General features: G+C 45.1%; 1 protein-coding gene across 13 annotated transcripts in view; it reads right to left on the bottom strand.

Annotated features, from left to right (window-relative positions):
* ppip5k1a (diphosphoinositol pentakisphosphate kinase 1a) overlaps nucleotides 1–23,590 on the bottom strand; it is a 52,364-nt gene that overhangs the window by 5,517 nt on the left and 23,257 nt on the right. For 5 of the 13 annotated variants that reach the window (XM_061043561.1, XM_061043544.1, XM_061043515.1 and 2 more), the window contains 5 exons: nucleotides 19,032–19,160; nucleotides 18,801–18,941; nucleotides 17,854–17,947; nucleotides 16,088–16,213; nucleotides 383–442 (listed from right to left, as the gene is read on the bottom strand). In XM_061043561.1, coding sequence (XP_060899544.1) covers nucleotides 383–442; nucleotides 16,088–16,213; nucleotides 17,854–17,947; nucleotides 18,801–18,941; nucleotides 19,032–19,160 — 550 coding nt within the window. Of the gene's footprint in view, nucleotides 1–382; nucleotides 443–11,689; nucleotides 11,753–16,087; nucleotides 16,214–17,853; nucleotides 17,948–18,800; nucleotides 18,942–19,031; nucleotides 19,161–23,590 lie in introns of all 13 variants that reach the window. The other 8 variants (XM_061043588.1, XM_061043535.1, XM_061043606.1 and 5 more) reach the window with 6 other exon arrangements.

Raw genomic sequence — 23,590 nt, forward strand, 5'->3', positions numbered from 1 at the left:
GATAGTGAAAAGATGAGGATGAGGGATGCAGGAGGAGGAGCATCACAGGAGTAACTTCAGAGAGGAAACAATAGTTTGCAGCGAAAGGCTCAGAGAGACGACTAAGGGTGCAGTGTGTGTGTGTTGCTCCTCTGCAGAGTCTCAGTGTGTGTAGTTTATCATCTGTCTGATATTCAAATATATTAAATGTAATCTGTTATTAAAGCCACCGTGAGGAACAGAGGTGTACGGTGAGCTGTGTGGGTCAAAGGTGAGAGCTCTGTGTCAGCTGTTAGTGTGCAGATCAATCTGACATGAATCTACCTGCACAGGTAACTGATTATAAAAGCTGCAGCTGGACACTCACAGCAAACACACACTCCATCAGGGGGCGGGGTCATACCTTTGGCAGTGCACCACACAGGTGGAGCCACTGCTGCAGTGGATGTGTCATCTTTAGTTCCTGAGGTGAAAATATACATAAGAAAGAAACACTCACACACAGTTTTACAGGGCATCACCTTAAAGGGCCAGTACCCTCTATTTTAACCTCTAAAACATGTTTACGTGGCATCATCTTAAAGGGCCAGTACCATAATTTTAAATCTCAAACTCATGTTTACATTGTATCATCATTTTTTTGGGGGGGGGGCTTTTTGTGCCTTTAATTGAGAGATAAGACAGTGGATAGAGTCGGAAATCAGGGAGAGAGAGGGGAATGACATGCGGGAAAGGAGCCACAGGCCGGACTCGAACCTGGGCCGCCCGCGTTGAGGACTATAGCCTCCATACATGGGGCGCACTAACCACTGCGCCACCAGCGCCCCGACATTGTATCATCTTAAAGGGCCAGTACCATCATTTTAAATCTCAAACTCATGTTTACATGGTATTGTCTTAAAGGACCAGAATCATCACTTTTAAATCATACATGCTCCAAAAAACATTGGCAACATTTGTGTGTAGGTGAGCAATGGATGCAACAAAAGAATGCAGGCAAATGCAAATGGTTTAAATTGGACAAAAACATTGCCAACGTTTCTGTAGAGAAACATTTGCAGCAAAGTGCGTAAGAGAGGAATGAATGAAACTAAAATTGCAGGCAAACTTGTGCACGACGCATGTCAAACGTTGCCAGTGTTTGGATATCCCTTATTAGATATTTTCCGGTTTTTGATAAACATAAATTGCACAAAAATATGTGTTTGCCATCAATGTTTAATAATTAAAAACAATAAATGACCCAAAATCAAGTGTCAAGGACCTGAGCCTGATGTTGCAGCCTGTTTACCTGCTGCAGACGTTACAGTCTGTTTACCTGCAGACGTTACAGTCTGTTTACCTGCTGCAGACGTTACAGTCTGTTTACCTGCTGCAGATGTTACAGTCTGTTTACCTGCAGATGTTACAGTCTGTTTACCTGCAGATGTTACAGTCTGTTTACCTGCAGACGTTACAGTCTGTTTACCTGCAGACGTTACAGTCTGTTTACCTGCTGCAGACGTTACAGTCTGTTTACCTGCTGCAGACGTTACAGTCTGTTTACCTGCAGACGTTACAGTCTGTTTACCTGCTGCAGACGTTACAGTCTGTTTACCTGCTGCAGATGTTACAGTCTGTTTACCTGCAGATGTTACAGTCTGTTTACCTGCAGATGTTACAGTCTGTTTACCTGCAGATGTTACAGTCTGTTTACCTGCAGACGTTACAGCCTGTTTACCTGCTGCAGACGTTACAGTCTGTTTACCGGCTGCAGACGTTACAGCCTGTTTACCTGCTGCAGGCGTTACAGCCTGTTTACCTGCTGCAGACGTTACAGTCTGTTTACCTGCAGACGTTACAGCCTGTTTACCTTCTGCAGACGTTACAGTCTGTTTACCTGCTGCAGACGTTACAGCCTGTTTACCTGCTGCAGACGTTACAGCCTGTTTACCTGCTGCAGACGTTACAGTCTGTTTACCTGCTGCAGGATAAACAGATCAGGTACTTTTTCTACCCGTTTGTCATTTAGATTTGAAAAGTGTTTGTTCACGCTTTTCCAGCCGTCCCATCAGTGTTCACATGGTTTCCACCAGTGACATCAGTTTCAGGGTGCAAACTCATCAGGGATCAAAAAGATGTCATGGATCCACACCTCCTAGGGGGGTCCGGGGGCATGCTCCCCCGGGAAGATTTTTTGTAGTATCAGTTTTAAAATGTGAATTTATAGACGATTTTAGCATTCAAGATTTAAATCCCCCCCCAAAAAAATATTTTTATTGCAAATCTATATGAATCATACAAATGATGTTCATGTTCACATGGTTTCCACCAGTGACGTTAGTGTTCACATGGTTTCCAGAAGTGACATCAGTGTTCACATGGTTTCCAGTAGTGACATCAGTGTTCACATGGTTTCCAGTAGTGACATCAGTGTTCACATGGTTTCCACCAGTGACATCAGTGTTCACATGGTTTCCACCAGTGACATCAGTGTTCACATGGTTTCCAGTAGTGACTCTTGGACACAAAGACCATCAGACTTAGGGACTCAGAGACCACAGAGACCATCAGACTCCACGACACAAAGACCGACTAAAGGAGCAGTGCAAACAATAAGAAAAACACAATTGCTTGTCGATATCTATGTTCTGTTCTAACTTTTTGATAAAGCTTCAGTGAAACATGAAAAACCTGTGCTCCCAACCTTCAGTTCCTTTTTATAAATGGATATTAAAATTTGCAGAACAGGGCTTACCATGTTCCACTAAGGGGTGATGTGAAGGGTCTGAGAGAGCATTATAATGCAGTCATCAAGTATGACAATATTTTCTCTTCTATCATTAAAAATTTAACATTAGAAATATATTAACCTGATGTTTTGCTCCTGCTGATTTTCATTAAGGTGAGATTCCCTCTGGCCTACCTTATTACATTTGTTGACCAGCTGTCACTTTAATGTTGCCTGAGATAATAATGAACCACAAAGCTGGATGAAGTTACCTTCAAGCTAGCACGCATTTCTCTCAACATCTTCACCTATGGCTACCAAATGGTTAATATGATCAGACAGCATGTTGAACAGAAAGGCTGGCTTGCTAGCCAGACTTTTAATCTTTCCACATTGTTTTCACGGAAAAATAACGTTATGTAAATTAGCCATGTGCTGCACATTGCGGTGCGGCGATATTGTGCAATCGCGGCCGGCGTGAGGAGGGTCTGTGGAGTGTCTGAGCGCCCAGCGCATCTTCAAGATTTTGTAACAAAGCGGACGGGTTCGCGCCGACCGCGTTGCAATGATTGGCTGCAGGGCCCGGAAGTACTTTCTGCCCGTGTTGAACGTTGAGCGCTCTGACCGCAGTCAGTATGATGACTCGACGCATGAATCATGAATAAGGTTTTAGATTCATGACAGCTCGTGTCGCAGATTTAAATCCCCCCCCAAAAAATATTTTTATTGCAACTCTATATGAATCATACAAATGATGTTCATGTTCACATGGTTTCCACCAGTGACGTTAGTGTTCACATGGTTTCCAGTAGTGACATCAGTGTTCACATGGTTTCCAGTAGTGACATCAGTGTGACATCAGTGTTCACATGGTTTCCAGTAGTGACATCAGTGTTCACATGGTTTCCAGTAGTGACATCAGTGTTCACATGGTTTCCACCAGTGACGTTAGTGTTCACATGGTTTCCAGTAGTGACATCAGTGTTCACATGGTTTCCAGTAGTGACATCAGTGTTCACATGGTTTCCACCAGTGACATCAGTGTTCACATGGTTTCCAGTAGTGACTCTTGGACACAAAGACCATCAGACTTAGGGACTCAGAGACCACAGAGACCATCAGACTCCACGACACAGAGACCACCAGACTCAGAGAACATCAGACTCAGTGACACAAAGACCACGAGACTCAGAGACTGTCAGACTACATGACATAGAGACCATCAGACTCAAAGACTATAAGAGACCATGACAGAGAAAATCAGACTCAGTGGCTCAGAGACCATCAGACTCAGTTACCATCAGACTCCATGACACAGAGACCATCAGACTCCATGACACAGAGACCATCAGACTCCATGACACAGAGACCATCAGACTCCATGACACAGAGACCATCAGACTCCATGACTCAGACCACCAGACTCATAGACTCGAAGGCCATCAGTCTCAGATACAATCAGACTCAGTGACTGAGAGATCATTAGACTCAGTGACCATCTGACTCAGAGACCACCAGACTCATAGACTTAAGGCGTGGTCACACTGGCCATCCGTACCGTGCTGTACCCAAGCATGATTGCCCCCCCCCCCCCCCCCCCCCCGCAGCGGGGAACAACACAGAGAACATAACAGCTACTTTGAGGCTTATATTGTGTCATTTTAGTCAGATACAGCCATGAAACTCTGGATTTCTCCAGAATGAAGGCTCCATGACATCAGACTCACTGGCTCAGAGACCACCAGACTCAGAGACCATCAGGCTCAGGGCGCAGTCACACTAGCAAAGGTGTTTCTTACTGTTGTTGGGGTTTTATCTAATCAACTTTGGTTATATTCTTTTTTTTGTAACTTAAGTTTTTATTAACTTTTAACAGTTTTTAAAACAATGCAGCACATCTTATACCAAAAAAAAAAAATACAGAGCACTTAGGCAGAGCATGCAAGTCATCTCCTAGCATGAGATAACAAAAATAACAAAATAATGCCACAGACATAAGAGAGGTACAGCCATCAACATGAATCCATTCTATGACCTTATTTTAACATGTTGCCAAAACAGATCCCATATCTCTGTCATCTTACCACCAACATTCATTTTTCCCAACATGATTTCATATGAAGAGATCTTAACCATTTAACTTTGGTTATATTCTTTATAATTACATTTAATTATTATTAATATAAATAACAATATCATTAAACTATGTTTAATCAACTCAGGGCACCACCCTGAAATCAGGTAAAAATAACCAAAATATCTAAATTTAAATATATAAAATCAGTCTCAAATTAGTTACTTAATTAATGACTATATTTAATAAATTGAAGGCGTGAAATCCGTACACAAAGCCTTTGCATCCAGCTTATGCAAATACACCAGTAATCATGAACAACTGCTCTCTTAAATTATAACAGAATTTATTTAAACAAAGCAACATCAATCCAAAATCAATGAACTTAATCAAACAAATAACTCTTACAAACTAATCTAAGCAAACAAACATTATCAAGCAAAACTTGTGAATGAGGCGTAAAAGTGTTTGTGTGTGGATGAGAGAGAGAGAGAGAGAGAGAGAGAGAGAGAGAGAGAGAAATCAAGATGGTGGAGAGAGACAATGCACCATGTGGCTTCGTCACGTAAACAAAATGGTGGACAACAAAGGAAGCCGTGTGGCTGCCTTTTGAAATAGTTGAGCTCTCTGAGCTGAGTTCAGTAACTGTTACTTAAACACCAGAAAGCCAGTATCCGGACTTTGATTCAACGGCGGGTACACTGGTCTTTCTGTTTGTGAAAGCCGTTGACTGAAGGTAAACTAGCATAGCATTACATACATAGGTGAACACAGCAGTTCATCACAATAAAACAAATGCAGCAGCTTACAACAGATAATAAACAGAATATGACCTCTCGTCAACAATGATGCATAATTATCAGTGGTTATAAAAGAAACATAACTATTTCTGAAACTATTTCTGCCCAGACCAAAGCTCTTACTTGGGGTAACTCCTGGTGATCATTGCAAAGTTGGTTGGATCTCCACTCAGTTGACTATTAAATCAACAGATTCAGGCAAGTTTCCTTCATGGCAGATGTAGGAGGAGGGTAGCAGGATTCAGATCTTCGACCAGAGCACTGCTCTGTGGTCTTCTGGTTGCAGGAGCCGAGTTCTTTATTTGTCCTTGTGGATTCACGGTTCAGTGGGCTTTTCTTCAGCGCTCCAGTCCAGTTGCGTTCAATGACGTCTTACGAAAAATGAAAAAAAAAGAAAAGCCAAAAAAAAGGGTGGTCTGCGTCCGCACATCAGAGAACAACACAGAGAACATGACAGCTACTTTACTGACTTTGAGTTTTATTTTTAGTCATGTTAGTTGATACAGCCAGGATTTCTCCATAATGAAGGCTGTCCACATTGTGTACCCGTGCTTGTGCTCGTGCATGAACTGTACTGTGCCGATGCACACCTCACATGCGTGCCAGGGAAGTGTACTTTGCTTGAGCATGGATCGGAGCACTAACACTAGTCAAAAGAACTGGACTTTAGGGGTGAAGGGTACTTGGTCATGGTACGGATTGCCTAGTGCGCCCTCAGTGACTCGGAGACCATCAGACTCCATGACAAAAAGACCATCAGACTCAGAGACCATCAGACTCCATGACAAAAAGACCATCAGACTCCGAGACCATCAGACTCCATGACACAAAGACCATCAGACTCAGAGACCATCAGACTTAGGGACACATAGAACATACAACTCAGAGACCATCAGACACAGAGACCATCAGACTCAGTAACTCAGAGACCATCAGACTTGCTGACACAAAGACCATCAGACTCAGAGACCATCAGACTCCATGACTCAGAGACCATCAGACTCCATGACACAGAGACCATCAGACTTCATGACACAGAGACCATCAGACTCCATGATACAGAGACCATCAGACTCAGAGACCATCAGACTCCGTGACACAAAGACCATCAGACTCCGTGACACAAAGACCATCAGACTCAGTAACTCAGAGACCATCAGACTCCATGACACAAAGACCATCAGACTCAGAGACCATCAGACTCAGGGACACATAGAACATACAACTCAGAGACCATCAGACTCAGTAACTCAGAGACCATCAGACTCGCTGACACAAAGACCATCAGACTCCATGACACAGAAACCATCAGACTCAGAGACCATCAGACTCCATGACACAGAGACCATCAGACTTCATGACACAGAGACCATCAGACTCCAACACACAGAGACCATCAGACTTCATGATACAAAGACCATCAGACTCAGAGACCATCAGACTCCATGACACGAAGACCATCAGACTCAGTAACTCAGAGACCATCAGACTCCATGACACAAAGACCATCAGACTCAGGGACACACAGAACATACAACTCAGAGACCAAAGCTCTAAATGGCCAGGCACCATCTTATCTTAAGGAGCTACTAGTGCCGTACTGTCCTTCGAGAACATGACGGTCCCAGAATGCAGGCCTGCTAGTGGTACCTACAGTCTCTAAGTGTACTATGGGGGGTAAAGCCTTCAGTTATCGGGCTCCTCTCCTCTGGAAGCGCCTTCCAGCCGGGGTCCGGGAGGCAGACACAGTCTGTATTTTTAAAAATAGACTTAAAACTTTCCTTTTTGATAAATCTTATAGTTAGGGCTGGTGCTGGTGTAGACCAGCTCCTAGTTATGCTGCTATAGGCTTAGACTACAGGGGGAACTGGCACCCTGAGCTCCTCTCTCTCTCTCTCTGTGCATATACAGTACATCATATTACTGCATGTATCTATCTGTAAATCTCAGTCACTAACCACCTACTTTCCTGGGAGCTCTTGAGCTCTCCTAGGCTCCTCAAGATCGTGGGTTGACGGCCTGCCAGAACAATCCCCACCCCACCACTACCCCCTCCTCACCGGATCGTGGGTTGGCGGCCTGCCAGAACTTCTTGTAAAGTGTCTCAAGATAACACTTGTTATGAGTTGATGCTATACAAATAAAAATTGATTGATTGATTGATCAGACACAGAGACCATCAGACTCGCTGACACAAAGACCATCAGACTCAGAGACCATCAGACTCCGTGACACAGAGACCATCAGACTCCATGATACAGAGACCATCAGACTCCATGATACAGAGACCATCAGACTTCATGACACAGAGACCATCAGACTTCATGAAACAGAGACCATCAGACTTCATGACACAGAGACCATCAGACTCCATGACAGAGACCATCAGACTCCATAACACAGAGACCATCAGACTCCATAACACAGAGACCATCAGACTTCATGACTCAGAGAGCATCAGACTCCATGACAGAGACCATCAGACTCCATAACACAGAGACCATCAGACTCCATGACAGAGAGCATCAGACTCCATGACACAGAGAGCATCAGACTCCATGACAGAGACCATCAGACTCCATAACACAGAGACCATCAGACTCCATGACAGAGAGCATCAGACTCCATGACACAGAGAGCATCAGACTCCATGACACAGAGAGCATCAGACTCCATGACACAGAGAGCATCAGACTCCATGACACAGAGAGCATCAGACTCCATGACAGAGAGCATCAGACTCCATGACACAGAGAGCATCAGACTCCATGACAGAGAGCATCAGACTCCATGACACAGAGAGCATCAGACTCCATGACACAGAGAGCATCAGACTCCATGACACAGAGAGCATCAGACTCCATGACACAGAGAGCATCAGACTCCATGACAGAGAGCATCAGACTCCATGACACAGAGAGCATCAGACTCCATGACACAGAGAGCATCAGACTCCATGACACAGAGAGCATCAGACTCCATGACTCAGAGACCATCAGACTCAGATACCATTAGACTCAGTGACTCAGAGAGCAGCATAAACATCGTTCATGTGTTGTTTCAGGTCTCAAACACTCCAAACAAACACTTGTGTGGTCATCAATCAGACACACTGAGCAATGACGGTTTGAGGGCACACATGTGTGACGGACCATATTTGAACCCTTTGTCTGTTCATCTGTCAGGAGATTCAGTGTTCATTGTGGAGCTGAGGGTTCAATATGAATGTGCTGGTGTTTGAACATGAGCAGTCGAGGATGTTTTTTATGTTATAACTGTGTGCGCTCTATCTCTCTCTCTCTCGCTCTCACACACACACACACACACACACTCATCTACTCAGTGTACATGATAGAAGTGAAGTCTCAGGTAATGGTGAATATTCACAGGATGATACACAGGGTTCCCATCATGAAGCTGCTTCATTTATTTTGTGACACATGAACAGGTGGAGACTTTTGACCTCTTTTATCATACAAATGTTGGCTGTATCCATATAAATCATGGACATCACTTATCTTGAAGAAATAAAGGGATTTTAAAGGATGTTTCTAAGTTAGTTTAAAAGTCACAGCAGGGAGTCCAGCTGATCCTGTCCCAGGTGTATCTATCTCATGAGTCTCAGGTCTCTAAGGTGTCTCTTGTGTATCTATCTCATGTGTCTCAGGTATCTAAGGTGTCTCATGTGTATCTATCTCATGTGTCTCAGGTGTCTCGTGTATATATCTCATGTGTCTAAGGTGTCTCAGGTATCTAAGGTGTCTCGGGTATCTCGTGTCTCGTGTATCTATCTCAGGTGTCTAAGGTGTCTCAGGTATCTCGTGTATCTATCTCATGTGTCTCATGTGTATATATCTCATGTGTCTCAGGTATCTAAGGTGTCTCATGTGTATCTATCTCATGTGTCTAAGGTATCTAATAGGGGTGTAAAAGTACACGTACTCGGACCGGACCGGACCGGACCGTTTCGCTACGCGCGGAACAGAAGTTCTTTAATCTGTGTTCCCACACGGAACAGTGTGAAGGAAGGCTGCGGCCGCGGATATGGGACACAACTTTTAGTTAGTAACTTGTAAAAAAGTTCAAACATAAACTGTGCAAACTGTGCAGATTACTAGTTCCTCGAGTCCTGTCGGTTTGGACAGTTGCATATAACCGGGATGGAGTTCTTTTTACGGACTTACTCTTAAGTTTTGTTTTCATTTTCAGCGATGATCCCGCTCCAACAGCGCTACGGCGCAAAAGGGGAGGGGGAGACGCGTCTGTGTGGGAGCATAACCTGCAGCATGATAGAATGAACACCCTCCCTCCCCAACAGAAAACCTTTTGCTAGTAATTCTGAACGGGCCAAAGCCACAACAAATGCCATTGAAGTTCTTATATCGACAGAGGGAAATATTAATAGTTCTGCAATGAAACTATACTGTCCCAGATTAGCTTTATAATGTGCTCAAAGGGCATTCAAAAAAGTGTTGCCTTCATAAACTAAAAGGTGTCAGTGTAATTATAAATAAATATTTTTACATATAGGCTATATTAATTACTTCATTTCATTCTAAAATATTTTATTTCATTCATATCTTTTATTTATTGGAGACTCTTTTGGTTGAAGGATGCAGCATAAGTTTATTTTTATTTTATTTTTTTTGTTTAATTTAAAATGTTATTAAAATGTAACCTGAGCAGGTATACAAGTCTGTACTGTCGATGCTGCACTTAGCCCAATGTGTAAAAGGGAAATTCTAAATGTTCCTAATAAAGAAAAAAAAAGTGTTGCATCAGGTCCCTTTGCTGTACCGAAAATGTACCAAACCAAAGCTTCAAAACTTGGAACCGTACCGAACCGAAATTTTTGTGTACCGTTACACCCCTAGTATCTAAGGTGTCTCAGGTGTATCTATCTCATGTGTATATATCTCATGTGTTTAAGGTGTCTCAGGTATCTAAGGTGTCTCTATCTCATGTGTCTCAGGTGTATCTATCTCATGTGTCTCAGGTATCTAAGGTGTCTCAGGTGTCTCATGTGTATCTATCTCATGTGTCTCAGGTATCTAAGGTGTCTCTATCTCATGTGTCTCAGGTATCTAAGGTGTCTCATGTGTATCTATCTCATGTGTCTCAGGTATCTAAGGTGTCTCATGTGTATATATCTCATGTGTCTCAGGTGACTTAGGTATCTTAGGTGTCTCATGTGCATCATATCAAGTGTGTCAGGTGTGTCAGGTGACTCAGGTGACTCAATCTCATGTGTCTGAGGTGTCTTGTGTGTCTCATATGTTTGAAGTGTGTAAAATGTCTCATGTTTCTCGGGTTTGTCATGTGTCTCATATGTCTCATGTGTCTCTTGTGTCTAGTATTCCTTGTATGTTTAAAGTGTGTCAGGTGTCTCATGTGTCAAAGGTGTCTCAATCTCATGTGTCTGAGGAGTCTTGTGTGTCTCGTGTTTGAAGTGTCAGGTGTCTCTGTGTCAGGCCTGGCTGTGAGTCTATCGGAGGCCCGGCTGTGACTCTATCGGAGGCCTGGCTGTGAGTCTATCGGAGGCCTGGCTGTGAGTCTATCGGAGGCCTGGCTGTGACTCTATCGGAGGCCTGGCTGTGACTCTATCTGAGGCCCGGCTGTGAGTCTATCGGTGGCCTGGCTGTGAGTCTATCGGTGGCCTGGCTGTGAGTCTATCGGAGGCCTGGCTGTGAGTCTATCGGTGGCCTGGCTGTGACTCTATCGGAGGCCTGGCTGTGACTCTATCTGAGGCCTGGCTGTGAGTCTATCGGAGGCCCGGCTGTGACTCTATCGGAGGCCTGGCTGTGAGTCTATCGGAGGCCTGGCTGTGAGTCTATCAGAGACTTGGCTGTGACTCTGACATGATGTTACTGACACAGTGAATGAGAGGTGGGAACCCTGGTTAGAAGATAATGTCAGGTAGTGTTAGAAAAGTAAGAGTTCAAAGCATATGGGTAAACAATACAAATTCAATTATTAGAAATAAACAGAACATTAACCTGGATGCTGGAGGAGCATGTGGAAAAAAACAAAACAAAAACAACAACCCAAGGTCCAAAAAGAACAGATTGAAGACATGCAGACAAAAGGGAGGTGAGGTGGAGAAATACTTGAAAGAAGCAGACGTACCATTAGTCGGATACTTTGCAAACGACACAGAAAATCGTTTTACTGCCGGCATAGACAACAACTCTGAGGAAATAAAACAAAAATCACTGGAGTTACTAGGAGTCACAGTGACTGTCTGTCTGTGATGTTTGATCTTCTCCCTGCTCTGATCACTTTGTGCCTGAAGCTTCTGGTAACACTCACATACGTGAACACGTTTTAAAGATGGCTGTGGGGCAACACATGGTGGGACATCTTCTCATGACAAAGTGAGGTGACATGTTGAAATTAAAAAAACATCAAAACAAATATCAAACCTGAGAAACCAACCAGACCTGTGCCTTCCTGTCCTCTTAACTGAACGAGCTCATGAACAACACGCCACGGCCATGAACCACCTGAGCAGCATTAAAGAGCTCCATCAGGGCAGAAAATAAAACGAGCGTCCTCACAGAGGCGCATGCACTGAAACACAGCGATATGAACCACTGCATCACCACAAGCTTCATGTGAGCTGGAACAAGATGGACGACACAGACCACAGCATGTGACTGTATGATACCACAGTGACACCTAGTGGACAACATCAGCACAGACGTCAATGTCAGCGCCGTGTTTGGATGCAACTTTAAGCCCTAGACATCATAAACATAAATAATGACTGAAAAAACAACGGGACGTCAAAACCTGTCAGAGGAGAAATATATATTTATATAAGTATAATCAAATATTCAATCTGTGATCTGTTTTTATCCTCAGACCAGTGAAGGATGGTCTGAGAAACAGAATCTATTCAACTTTGATATGATGGTTAGTAAACATTAAAAACATTTTGGCAGTTTGATACCATGGTAACTAAAATACAAGTCCTAGACACCCAGTAATAGACAATGTATTGTTTTTAATGATTAAACACTGCAGGCAAAGTCCTGTACACCATCGAAACTGCACAAAAACATCAGCAACAGGAAATATTGACAAATGTTGGATAAAGACAGGCAATGTTAGTCATTTGCAAAAATGCTGTGACAAACATTGTTGAACGTCTTGGTGCAATTTCGAGTGTGTGCAGGAGTCTTCCTGCAATTTTTGTTGCATCCATTCCTCTCCTAAACCAATGTTTTTTGTGCAAAACAGAAAGTTTGCAGACGTTTGGCTGCATTCTTTGTTCATCGAGAAGTCAAAAATATCAAACACTGGATGAACACATGCATGACGCACGCTCACATTGCTAATGTCTTAGTGCTGTCTCGACTGTGTGCATTCTTCATTGCACTCGTTTCTCTCTCACACACAAATGTTGCAAATGTTCTTGGACATTCTTATAAACCATCGTATGTGTATGGTATAAAAACATGGTTAACATATTTGAAGGTGTCATAACGGACGCAAACTGACTTCAGAAGACGATATATTCATGATCTGTTTATCTTAAATCAGTGCTTTTCCCTCGGTGTGGTTTGGCTGTAGAGAGTGATGTCACAGCTGTTTATGGTTTAAAACGTAAAGGTCTCTCTCTGCAGGGATCCATTGTGTCATGTTGTCACACACTTTGAATAACTACGGGAGCCTGTCAGGGACAGAAACAAGGACTTTCTTTCTGGATTATAAGCAGCTATAAAAGTCGGGTTGAGTGACCGCTCATATCTTGGACTGTCATGTTAGATCATGAAGGGTTAAAAAATGGCTGCTGACATCTTTCTAGCTCTGACAAACACTTCAATGTTTTTGTGATTGCTTTAAAGGGTTAACAGGAAACAGTCACTAAGATGCTGAAATCAAGCCGAGCACCTCGATAAGCAGACGAGGAGCATGTCTGTCTGACTTATTCTACAGAATCAAGAGGAAGTGACAGAAAGAGAGGATCACAGATGGAACAGGATGCTCAGTGCTGCCACGATGATGAACACAAACACATGGGAGGGTCATGACTGTGATGATGATGATGATGGGGGGGAGGGGCAGGTAACAGAAATGTTCACGTCATTATACATGCACAGGTCTGAACAAACATCATAAGAAACTTCCAGAAACATGTGAGACTGACGGAGACAAAGGAGCTGTCCTGCACTGTGAGATCTGTGCTGCACACTTTACTGATTACTATCCATCGATAACTCTGCTAACATGAACCACACACATCACTGCCCCTCCATACACAGCTCAGGAACACATGTAGAGGAGTCTGTCTCTACATGTAAAGGTCATGTAGAGACAGACTCAGAGACAGACTCAGAGACCACTACATGTAGAGAGAGACTCAGAGACAGACTAAGAGACCGCTACATGTAGAGACAGACTCAGAGACTGCTACATGTAGAGACAGACTCAGAGACTGCTACATGTAGAGACAGACTCAGAGACAGACTCAGAGACCGCTACATGTAGAGACAGACTCAGAGACTGCTACATGTAGAGACAGACTCAGAGACCGCTACATGTAGAGACAGACTCAGAGACAGACTAAGAGACCGCTACATGCAGAGACAGACTCAGAGACCACTACATGTAGAGAGAGACTCAGAGACAGACTAAGAGACCGCTACATGTAGAGACAGACTAAGAGACCGCTACATGCAGAGACAGACTCAGAGACCGCTACATGTAGAAACAGACTCAGAGACCGCTACATGTAGAGACAGACTCAGAGACTGCTACATGTAGAGACAGACTCAGAGACTGCTACATGTAGAGACAGACTCAGAGACGGCTACATGTAGAGACAGACTCAGAGACCGCCACATGTAGAGACAGACTCAGAGACTGCTACATGTAGAGACAGACTCAGAGACCGCCGCATGTAGAGACAGACTCAGAGACCGCTACATGTTGAGAGAGACTCAGAGACTGCTACATGTAGAGACAGACTCAGAGACAGACTCAGAGACCGGTACATGTAGAGACAGACTCAGAGACCGCTACATGTAGAGACAGACTCAGAGACAGACTCAGAGACCGCTACATGTAGAGACAGACTCAGAGACAGACTCAGAGACCGCTACATGTAGAGACAGACTCAGAGACCGCTACATGTGGAGACAGACTCAGAGACCGCTACATGTGGAGACAGACTCAGAGACAGACTCAGAGACCGCTACATGTGGAGACAGACTCAGAGACAGACTCAGAGACCGCTACATGTGGAGACAGACTCAGAGACAGCTACATGTGGAGACAGACTCAGAGACAGCTACATGTGGAGACAGACTCAGAGACCGCTACATGTAGAGACAGACTCAGAGACCGCTACATGTAGAGACAGACTCAGAGACAGACTCAGAGACCGCTACATGTAGAGACAGACTCAGAGACAGACTCAGAGACCGCTACATGTAGAGACAGACTCAAAGACTGCTACATGTAGAGACAGACTCAGAGACCGCTACATGTAGAGACAGACTCAGAGACCGCCACATGTAGAGACAGACTCAGAGACTGCTACATGTAGAGACAGACTCAGAGACCGCCGCATGTAGAGACAGACTCAGAGACCGCTACATGTAGAGAGAGACTCAGAGACTGCTACATGTAGAGACAGACTCAGAGACAGACTCAGAGACCGGTACATGTAGAGACAGACTCAGAGACCGCTACATGTAGAGAAAGACTCAGAGACCGCTACATGTAGAGACAGACTCAGAGACAGACTCAGAGACCGCTACATGTAGAGACAGACTCAGAGACAGACTCAGAGACCACTACATGTAGAGACAGACTCAGAGACCGCTACATGTGGAGACAGACTCAGAGACAGCAACATGTGGAGACAGACTCAGAGACCGCTACATGTAGACACAGACTCAGAGACCGCTACATGTAGAGACAGACTCAGAGACCGCGTCTCTGAGCGGTCAGACTCAGAGACCGCTACAGGCTACACCTGTGTTCACTCCAAGACTCCCTGAAGATGACCTTTCTATCACGTCTCCTGTCCTTGCTTCACCACAGACTGTAAATAAGGAGTGGATGATACCAGCAGATCATACTGGACACTGGACCATCTTGTTATTCTCGAGACAGACCATATAAGGACAAGAGGGAGGAGCTGGAGAGGAGCATGTCCTTATATGGTCACTTCTGGTTAAGTGCTAATCTTCACACAGACTACCCAGCTGCGCAAGTCTCAAGTCATCAGTGTAGTGGCTCAGAGTCTTGCTCAGAGTCTGGCTAAGTCTGCGTTGTGAAGAAAGAAAAGAAAAGATGGCTTTGGGGTCCAGAATGACCATGGCCCTCTTATGAACATGATATTCAGAGCCTCTCATTCCCACTGTTCTGATGCTGCTATCTGACTCCTGTAACCATGGTAACCCTGTCTACAGCTCCGTCAGTCTGCTAAAGCTCTTTATATGTAACATGTGGGGCCTGTGATCTAATGTGGCCCTGTGCAGCTTGGTGAAGAGCGCCGTCTCAAACACGTACCGTCTTTGTAGGACAGACTGCCGGCGGAGAATTTTTTGCGATGTGCACGTGCGTAGTCCTGCAGGTTAGGGGCGCTAGAGGACCCACCTAGGACAGTGGTGCTGAAGAGGCCGGCACACTGAGAGCCTGCGGGGGGGGGGGGGGGGGGGGGGGGGGGGGGGCGGGGCGGTTAGTGACCTCTAATTATCATGCTGTTACCCAAACACACTATAAGAATGAGGGAGAGAGAGAGAGAGAGAGAGAGAGAGAGAGAGAGAGAGAGAGAGAGAGAGAGAGAGAGACAGGAGACCACGCAACATCATCTCAGTGTGTGTGAGTGTCTGTGTGTGTAAGTGTGAGTCTGTGTGTGAGTGGGTGTGTGCCTGTGAGTGTGAGTGTGTTTGTGAGTGGGTGTGTGTAAGTGAGTGTGAGTGTGTGTATGTATGTGTATGTGTGTGGGTGTGTGTGTGAGCGCTCATCACAGGAGGACACACACTTTTTAAAGACTATAATGAGAAATTAGCCTTTCATAGAGGTCTCGACCGTCTTGTTATACGTTACATATAAACAGGTTCTGTGTCCAGTAAACATCCTGTGCTTCACATTTATTTTCACTTGTTGGTGCACTTCATTTCCCAAAATGCTTTTCAACATTACTTTGTCGGGTGGGTCAAGAGCAAAGCCTGTATATTAAGATGGACGGAGCAACAGCTGGTCTCCATGCTGGAAATGCTGTCTCACCCTTACCGTCAGTCAACCTAGCGACAGGCTGAGAGCTGGAGCTGAGGCGGGTTTTAAACCTCCTGACAAACCGTTACACTGCACCCACCTGTCAATCAGCTACACGCCTTATTGTGAATAACTCTTATCCTTCATCAAATCAAAACTGATGAGTCATCAAAACATTCACCCCCCGTACAGTGTGTGTCCATCGAGACATGAGCTAATCACACCTATTTGGTTTTTTGAACCAGGCTGTAAACATGTTAATCTCTGCTGTAAAAACAGGCTTTTTTGAATGGGTGTGTATGTGACTTCCTGTGCTTCTGCAGCCAGCCTCTAGTGGACACTGCAGGATGTTACACTTCAGAGGTTGCTGCTTGGGTTTGACCAGCCTCCTTCTGTGCATTGCTATTGGGCTGTTTTTTTTATTTCATTTAATTGCACACATTGACAGTGAAGTATCTTTTTAATCTGTGTTGGCTCCAGATCACCAGAGCATTATGTCAGCCCCTGTCCTGGGGGATATTCTGGGTTCAATTCGGTACGACTTAGAGAAACAGAGAAGCGTCGTCCATTTTAATATACAGTCGATGTTAAAGAGAAATCTGTCCTGATGTCTTTTCTCCGTTTGATCGGTAAGTTTAAAGATATTATAAACACAGATGGTTAAAACAAACTGACACACACACAGATACTACTCTGAAGAAGTCAAAATCATCATCAGGGTCAATAAAGAGAATATAATGGAGTATGAAGCACACAGCTCTTAGAGGAGACCATTTAAGATCTCTGACAAAGATTCTTCACTTTTCAGAAGAAGTAAGTGCAAAAAGAGAATAAGAAGAGTGATAAACTGTGGCGTAGAGAAACAGGTGCTGACCTTTAAAAGTCTTTACATTTAACAATCAGGTTGTTCATCTACACTCTAATGTCGTTCTGAAAAACACTTTAACGTCTGAGTTATGATAAACAGACTTAAATGAGGGAGAGTCACCCCCTCCCCGCCCCCATCATCCACACAAACACACAGGGTAACCATGGAAACAAGTTGTAACAACACCTACCTAATCCACTTTGTTTCATCTCCGGAGACTGACGCGAGCAGAGTGAGAAGAGACGATAGCTGCCCACCTTAGAGGAGGAGGTCTCTGACAGAACCTGAACACACACACACACAAACACGCACACACAGGCACTATTGTTAGGTGTTTTCATTTCAGTCTGTGGACAGGTGTTTCAGTCTGAGGACAGGTGTTTCAGTCTGAGGACAGGTGGACAGGTGTTTCAGTCTGAGGACAGGTGTTTCAGCCTGAGGACAGGTGTTTCAGTCTGAGGACAGGTGGACAGGTGTTTCAGTCTGAGGACAGGTGGACAGGTGTTTCAGTCTGAGGACAGGTGGACAGGTGTTTCAGTCTGAGGACAGGTGTTTCAGTCTGTGGACAGGTGTTTCAGTCTGAGGACAGGTGGACAGGTGTTTCAGTCTGAGGACAGATGTTTCAGTGTGTGGACAGGTGGACAGGTGTTTCAGTCTGTGAAAAGGTGTTTCAGTGTGTGAACAGGTGTTTCAGTCTGAGGACAGGTGTTTGAGTCTGAGAAAAGGTGTTTCAGTGTGTGAACAGGTGTTTCAGTGTGTGGACAGGTGGACAGGTGTTTCAGTCTGTGAAAAGGTGTTTCAGTGTGTGAACAGGTGTTTCAGTCTGAGGACAGGTGTTTGAGTCTGAGGACAGGTGTTTGAGTCTGAGGACAGGTGGTTCAGTGTGTGAACAGGTGTTTCAGTGTGTGGACAGGTGGACAGGTGTTTGAGTCTGAGGACAGGTGTTTGAGTGTGTGGACAGGTGTTTCAGTCTATGGACAGGTGTTTCAGTCTGAGGACAGATGTTTCAGTGTGTGGACAGGTGGTTCAATCTGAGGACAGGTGTTTCAGTCTGAGGACAGGTGTTTCAGTCTGTGGACAGGTGTTTCAGTCTGTGGACAGGTGTTTCAGTCTGAGGACAGGTGCACAGTGTTTCACCTCCATGGATCCTGTCTTGTGGTTGCGTATGAGCGGGGACCTCCTCTGGATGGTGATTGGCTCAGACAGTGGCACGGCACGGTCCGTCTCATCTCGTGATAGGTCTTCCAGGCTGCCAGGGTCGGTCTGTTTCTGTCCGTTCTTCAAGAGAAGAAGAAGAAGTAAGGCTGTGGGCGTTGCTGTGTGCAGAACAACAAACAAACACCATGCAGGTGCTCGCTGCGAGTCTACCTGTCGAGCCATCTCCGCTGAGGCCGGCCTGAAGCCGAAACCTGTGGGGGCGTTCTCCTCCTCCTCCACACCTTTAACACCAGGACTGAAGTGAAGCTCCACGTGGAAACGTTCCTCTGAGGACGGCTCCTACACAGAACAACACAACACCTGTTAGCAAGAAGTCAGTGCTGTTAGAGCATAAACCATGACTTATCTTAACACTTCATCACGATTTAACTGAACAGTTAACCACGATTCATCACTGAACCAACCGTTTATCACGATTCATCCCTGAACCGTTTATCACGATTCATCGCTGAACCAACCGTTTATCACTGTTGGGGTTTTATCAAGTCAAATTTGGTTATATTCTTTAATAATTATATTTAATTATTATTAATATAAATAACAATATCATTAAACTATGTTTAATCAACTCGGGGGCACCACTCCCAATCAGGGAAATATAACCAAAATATCACTAAAATCAGTCTCAAATTAGTTACTTAATTACTAATTATTATTAATAATTAATAACCTGTATTTAATAAATTGAAGGCGTGAAATCCGTACACAAAGCCCTCGCACCCAGCTTATATCACAATGCAAATACACCAGTAATGACAAACAACTGCTCTCTTAAATTATAACAGAATTTCTTTAACAAAGCCACATGAAGTCAATCAATGAAACTCAATCAAACATATAACTATTACAAACTAATCTAAGCAAACAAGATGTGCCGTGTGTGTGGTCATGAGTTCGTGTGTGTGTGTGTGTGGATGAAAGAGAGAAATGCAGCATCTTACAGCAGATAATAAACAGAATGTGACATTCAGTCAACAATAATGCACAATTATCAATTGTTATAGAATAAACCTTCCTAAACTATTCTATGCTCATACTAAAGCCTTACTTGGAATCACTTTTCTGATGACTGTTTCAAGGTTCGGTTGGTCTTCAATCTGTTGAATCAACAGATTCAGGCAGGTTTCCGTGGCAGATGAAAAGAGATGGCAGCAGGAGTCAGATTTGAGACAAGAGCAATGCTCTATTGTCTTTCTGTTTGCAGGAGTAGATTTTCCTTTGTGTATTTTTCTTCAGGTAACAGTGGCTGTCTGTAGCAGTCCTGTCCAGTTGCGTTCACCGACGTTGACGAGAATAATAGGAAAGAATCTCTCTGTGCTCGAACCAGATAGTAACTAATTGAGTAAAAAATCCTAAAGCAGACCTTGTAGGTAGACCAGGTTGAAATGCGTGTCTCTCCTGAAGCTGGAAGCTTGTGAAGAGAGGTATCCTCTGGTGTAGGGAGACCACACGTGAAGAGATCGAACAATGAGAGGAGGCTGCTTTTACCTTTGTGTTGGATGTTGCAGAGCATGCTGGGAGTGTTTCTGCAGGGCAGGGCATGCTGGGAGTAAGAGTCATTTAAGTACTCGTACTCAGGCTTCTTTACTCAGAGGCATTTTAGTCTGGGCAGACACTGAGGCAAAGTCTGGGCAGAATGTCTATGTCTAACGCTAAGCATCAAAACATAAACAGGCATTAGCAAAGCTTTGCTGCTCAAGGTGCATGATTTAACAAAACAAACGAAACAAACAAAGAAGAGGAGGAGAGAAAGAAAAGAGTATCAGGTGTAGATTTGTGGGCTAACGCCTAGCCTGGGCAGAAGTAAGCCTGTGGGAAGGTGTGTGGCATGTAGGTGTGTAAATGTACATCTACATTATATGTCTCACTACCAATATCAAAACACAAAACAGGGACTAGGAAACATTCATGTCGGTAGAGTGACATTGTTGGGTTTTCGAAATGGAGGCTACACCCCTACTCCTATGTGGAGTCAGAATCGTGTTCTCTGTAAGGGACAGAGGCCCACTGACTTACCACCTCTGTCATGCGCTCCAACTCTGTCAGAACTTGCTTCCTTAGGAAGCTCGTAGGAACTCCGGTTATACCTACCCTTCTGTCTCAGGCTACGGCCATCCCGAGAGTTCCGTTCGGATCTGGTAGTGATCAGTTCTCCAGGCTGGAACCTAGCCTGTGGTTGAGTCCCACCTTCACCCCTCTGGTTCTGTTGTCTATTCTGCTGGTGACCTGGTCACTTCGGCTTATTCCTAGCACGAGTTAGGTAACTATCGTGTGTCACAAACCACGGACGTAAGCGTGTCTCCCAAACCTCCTGTGCGAATTTCTTGATCTCTTTCATACTAAGCTGATGTGTACGACTATGCATGGTGACATCTGACCGCACGCAGCCATTCAGATTGTGCATGAAGATGGACTTGAAAGATTGGTTCTCTTCCAAACCTGGAGCCTTTCGTCCCTGGAAATATGCAGATCTTAGGCGCCAGTAATAATCTTTGGGGGCCTCATGCATAAGTGCAAGACACTGAAAGCACTAAGAAGGGCAGATGCAGGGTCAGTGTAGGTGGAGTATTCCTGGTGCAAAGCATTGCAGAGCGCAGAGTACTGGTCTTTGATCTCAGGCTGAAGGGTAGTCGTGAAGTCATGGACACTCTTGGAAGTTGTCTTCCAGATCAGCCTGAGTTTTTCTCTTGTGGATAAATCAGGTAAATCACTGAGACACAGGTTAATCGCTCCGAGGTAGTCATTGATGCAGAGGTTTGAGTTATCTGGATCAAACCGCTCTACATCCTTTGCCATAGATTCAATGAGCATTCTTTGATCTCTGGGTAAAAGGGAGCCAACCGAGTCATCTGAGGTTTTGATATTCCTCAGCTGTAAATCATGCGATGGGAACCTACAGGTAGCAGGAGGGGGCCTGGTGTTATCTCTGCCTCTGGGAGCTGAGAAGTCACCCCCCTTCCTATGTGGTGATTAAACCTGTGAAGGTGTGAAAAGGTGTCACAGCTGTCAGGGAACTGGGGCGTTTCACCAAAGGGCGGGGCTCCACAGTCAAAGTCCAGGAAAGCTAGACTTATTTCCTCAGTCCTTGGGTTATCCTGGCTGCTCTGTTCTGAGCTTTTTCAGCAGGGTTGTTTGATCTCTTAAGGGGCTTGGTCCAAGATCAGAGTCATATCCTGACCATATGTCTTACCTGTGCTCCCTGAATTAGTTCAAACATGTCCAACACTTTCTGCTTGGCAGTTTGTAAGTGCTGACTGAGAGATTTGTTTTCTTTCTGCAAGTATCGGACCTTTGGCGGGAGTGTCCCCATGAAAGCACAGACACTCCTAGCCTTAGTCTTCCAGATCCGCTTCAGTTTTTCATGGGAGAACGCGTGAGGCAGGTCAAGGAGACAATGGTCGACTTCTCTAAGGTAGTCGTTGATACTTGAATCTGGGCTATCTGGGTCAAAGCGCTTCAGATCTTTGGCCCACGGTTCTATCTGGCTGGTTCGCAGACCACGACTTGAAGGCTGGTGAGGGTTGTCCGAGTTGTCTGAAGACTCGTAAACCCTGTGGTTGTCATGGTAGTATGGGTGATTTAACCATGGCGGGGTTAGTGCCTGGCTCAGACATGGTCTATTGCGGGACAGGTAATGCTTAGTGTCTGCTGTAGCCTGAGACTCCTCCCTGCTTCTAGGGAGCGAAAAGTCCCTCCCCCTGAGGGGTGGGGGTCCTCCCTGCTCGAAGCATATGAAGTGACTAGTGGGGCATTTCCACGTGGCGGGGCTTCATGGTATGGAGAGGTGGGACGGTATTTATCCCAAACACCCAGACTATTTACAGGGTCGTTATAGGAGGAGCGTGCCCTTGTGCCGTGGTCGACTTGGCAGCCCTTTCTCCTTTCCTCCAGGTCGTGCAACATGTCTATCTCCCTCCTCCAGGAGCTTGGTTCAGTATCCCATCCTTCGTCTGAGGCTTCCCTAAGTTGACATGGGGACTGCAGTACGTACCTGCCCATCCTGTGTGGTGTCCCCGGCTACCAGGCTGCGGGCAGTTGGTTGGCCGCTGGCTGACGGTCTCTCAGCTGCCTCGCTGGATTGATCGGGTTTCCAGGCTGGTCTCTGCTGCGGTCTTGCTGCGATTCTCCTGCCGTTGACGACTCCAGGCTACGCAAGTTTGCTGTCCACTGTTTACGGAGCTAGTGGTTGGTTAGCTGATTAGCTGCTAGCCGCTGGATCCTCCTACACCAGTCTCCGACACCGTTCTGCTGCGCGCTGCTGCGATCCCTCGTCCAGGCAGCGTGAACCTGCTGCCCTGCTACCAACCACGCTATCCGGCGTGCTGCAGCAGGTGACTCTACCACTCGTCTTTCTCTGTTGTCGACTCCAGAACATTTCGCACTTTTGAACTGCTGGCCGCTCTGACTTTTAGGCTGTTACAATGAAGCTACTTCTTGCCCTGTTCATTTTGTCCTCGCTATTGGATCCAAATATATTCCAAATACGTGCCGATGCACCATTACCTACGGGTCTGCCTAATGTGATGACCCTCACCTGGTCCTTTTGTGAATTGATGTTTGTGTCCCCGTATGTGCCTGTTTTGAAAGATGCAAACTACCTTTGTTTGATGTGTATCTCCGTCTTGAAAAACTATTTCACATTGTCAGAGATCTCACTTACTGATCTTGTCAAGCATCATAATGACGGTCCTGTACCAACACTAAATGCA

The sequence above is a fragment of the Labrus mixtus genome, chromosome 1 (assembly GCF_963584025.1).
Source record: "Labrus mixtus chromosome 1, fLabMix1.1, whole genome shotgun sequence".
In the NCBI taxonomy this organism is placed as follows: domain Eukaryota; kingdom Metazoa; phylum Chordata; class Actinopteri; order Labriformes; family Labridae; genus Labrus; species Labrus mixtus.